General features: G+C 44.3%; 1 protein-coding gene across 1 annotated transcript in view; it reads right to left on the bottom strand.

Annotated features, from left to right (window-relative positions):
• Positions 1-2,131, bottom strand: part of CCDC61 (coiled-coil domain containing 61) — an 18,183-nt gene that overhangs the window by 3,197 nt on the left and 12,855 nt on the right. Inside the window, exon 6 of the mRNA XM_015589279.2 lies at positions 5-90. Coding sequence (XP_015444765.2) covers positions 5-90 — 86 coding nt within the window. The remainder of the gene's footprint in view (positions 1-4; positions 91-2,131) is intronic.

Below are 2,131 nucleotides of genomic sequence, written 5' to 3'. Positions count from 1 at the left end.
TGGCGCGCCTCCCGCCCCGCCAGCGCCTCCTCGCGCGACCGGCCCAGCTGCGCCTCCAGCTCGTGCTTCTCCGAAGCCAGGCGCGACACCCTGGGCGGGGAGAGGGAAGACAGCGAGGGCTGGGCGGGGGGTAGGGCGCGTGTGAGGGCACCCCCATCATCCCCACTCCTCGCTGGGGGTCCTTACGCACCATTTCACCTCCCCCACGATGGGCGGACCTACCGCTCCCGGCTGCCCCCACGGCCACATCATCGTCATCCATCCCACCGGGCGCACACAGCCGTGTGAGTTCTACTTCCAAAATATGTCATTGATCTGTTCTCCATACCCTCAAAGCCTCACCTTGGTCCTGGCCCCAGCCTGCCCCTGGCCTCCCAGCCAGGTCACACTGCCTCCTGTTCACAGGAGTGTCTAAAATGCAAATCCGATCAGGTCACGCTACTGCGTTCAGAACGCTTCCTTAAGAAAAAGATGCACACACAAGGCTCTTCGTGACAGCACTATTTGTAATAGCGAAAGAGTGGAAATAACCAAAATGTGCATCAACGGATAACTGGTTGAATTTCTATGGCGCATCCACACGACTGTAAAAAGGAACAAGAAAGATCTCTATGTCCTGTCACCAAGTGCCAACCAGATATGAGTTTAAAAACAATGCAGAACAATGTTTAGTGTGTGTCCTTATGTGAAAGAAAAAAAAGGGAATTACAAATTGCATATGTTCATATTTCAAAAATATATAAGGCTAAATCAAAAAATTTAAAAAGTAAGTTACCTAAGAAAGATGGAAGGACAGAATTGGCCACCGGTATACAAGATGGGCCCCTCTGAATGTACCCTCATTTTTAATGTTGACTTTGGAACTGTGAAAATATTCTACACACTGAACAAGCCTATGCTGTCTGAACTTGGAAGCTAAGCAGGGTCGGGCCTGATTAGTACTTGGATGGGAGACCACCTAGGAAGACCAGGTGCTGCAGGCGTAAAAAATAAAAAGTAAGGGATTGTAAGCTGACAAGATCCTTGCGATCTGTGAGGTCAACCTCACTCAAACAACAACAACAATAATAATAATAATAAAAGAAAAAAATATTCTACACAAATTTTAACAGAAGCAATTGCTAAAATGTTTAAAAGTGACTCAAACCGCTCCAACTGTATATTGAAGTTGGTGGCATACTGGAGTATTATCAAGTGAGCCAAAAAAAATTTTTTTTCAATTTTAGCAAGTAGGATATACCCTAAGAGCAAAAGGAACTGCCAAGAAATCTTAAATTCATTCAATACTCTCATTATTCGTAATTACATTGGTATTATTAGAATAAAGCAAATACATAATTATGAATTGCGTTACTATTACTAGAAACTAAGATTTTTCAGCACGAGAAAAGACATATAAATGAAAGAGGTTAATAAGCACAGACATCATTTTTCTCTTTCTAAAAATGTGTCTACTTTCTGGCTCTTTCCACCTCAAAACGCCTTATAGCAATGTCAAACTAATGGCCATGAGCACCCCTTAGGACCAGGCTGTGGTCTCTAAATACAATTTCCTTCTAAAAGAAACCAGTGCTCCTTGGAAAAATTACTTCTACCAGCTCTGGGGCTGGAAAGTCTAAGACATCTTGACGTGCCATAAAACAAGGTAGCTGTCTGTGGTGGGCTGAATACCGGCCTCCCAAAAGACATCCGTGTTCTAATCTCTGAAATTTGTAAATGTTACCTTATATGGAAAAAGAAAAAGTTTATAGATCTGATTAAATCAAGGACTTTGAAATGAAGAGATGATCAAAGTGGGCCCTAAGCATCATCTCAGGAATCCTGTAGAAGAGAGGCTGAGGGAGATTAGACACAGAAGAGGAGAAGGCGATGTGACTACAGAGGCAAAGGTTGAAGCGAAGTGGTCGCGAGCCAAAGATCGGTGGCAGCCAGCAGAAGCTGGAAGAGGCAAGAAACGGATTTGCCCCTATAGCCTCTGGGGGGAGAACTGCCCAGTCCACACCTTGATCTCAGCCCAGTGAAAGGTGATTTCAGACTTCTGACCTCTAGAATGGGAAGAAAATTAATTTCTGTTGTTTTAAACCACAAAGTTTGTAATTTCTCATGGCAGCCATAGGAAACCAACATACCA

Source organism: Pteropus alecto, unplaced genomic scaffold (genome assembly GCF_000325575.1).
Source record: "Pteropus alecto unplaced genomic scaffold, ASM32557v1 scaffold194, whole genome shotgun sequence".
In the NCBI taxonomy this organism is placed as follows: Eukaryota; Metazoa; Chordata; class Mammalia; order Chiroptera; family Pteropodidae; genus Pteropus; species Pteropus alecto.
Note: the sequence above shows the minus strand (reverse complement) of the source record. Positions and strands in the feature narration are given on the sequence as shown.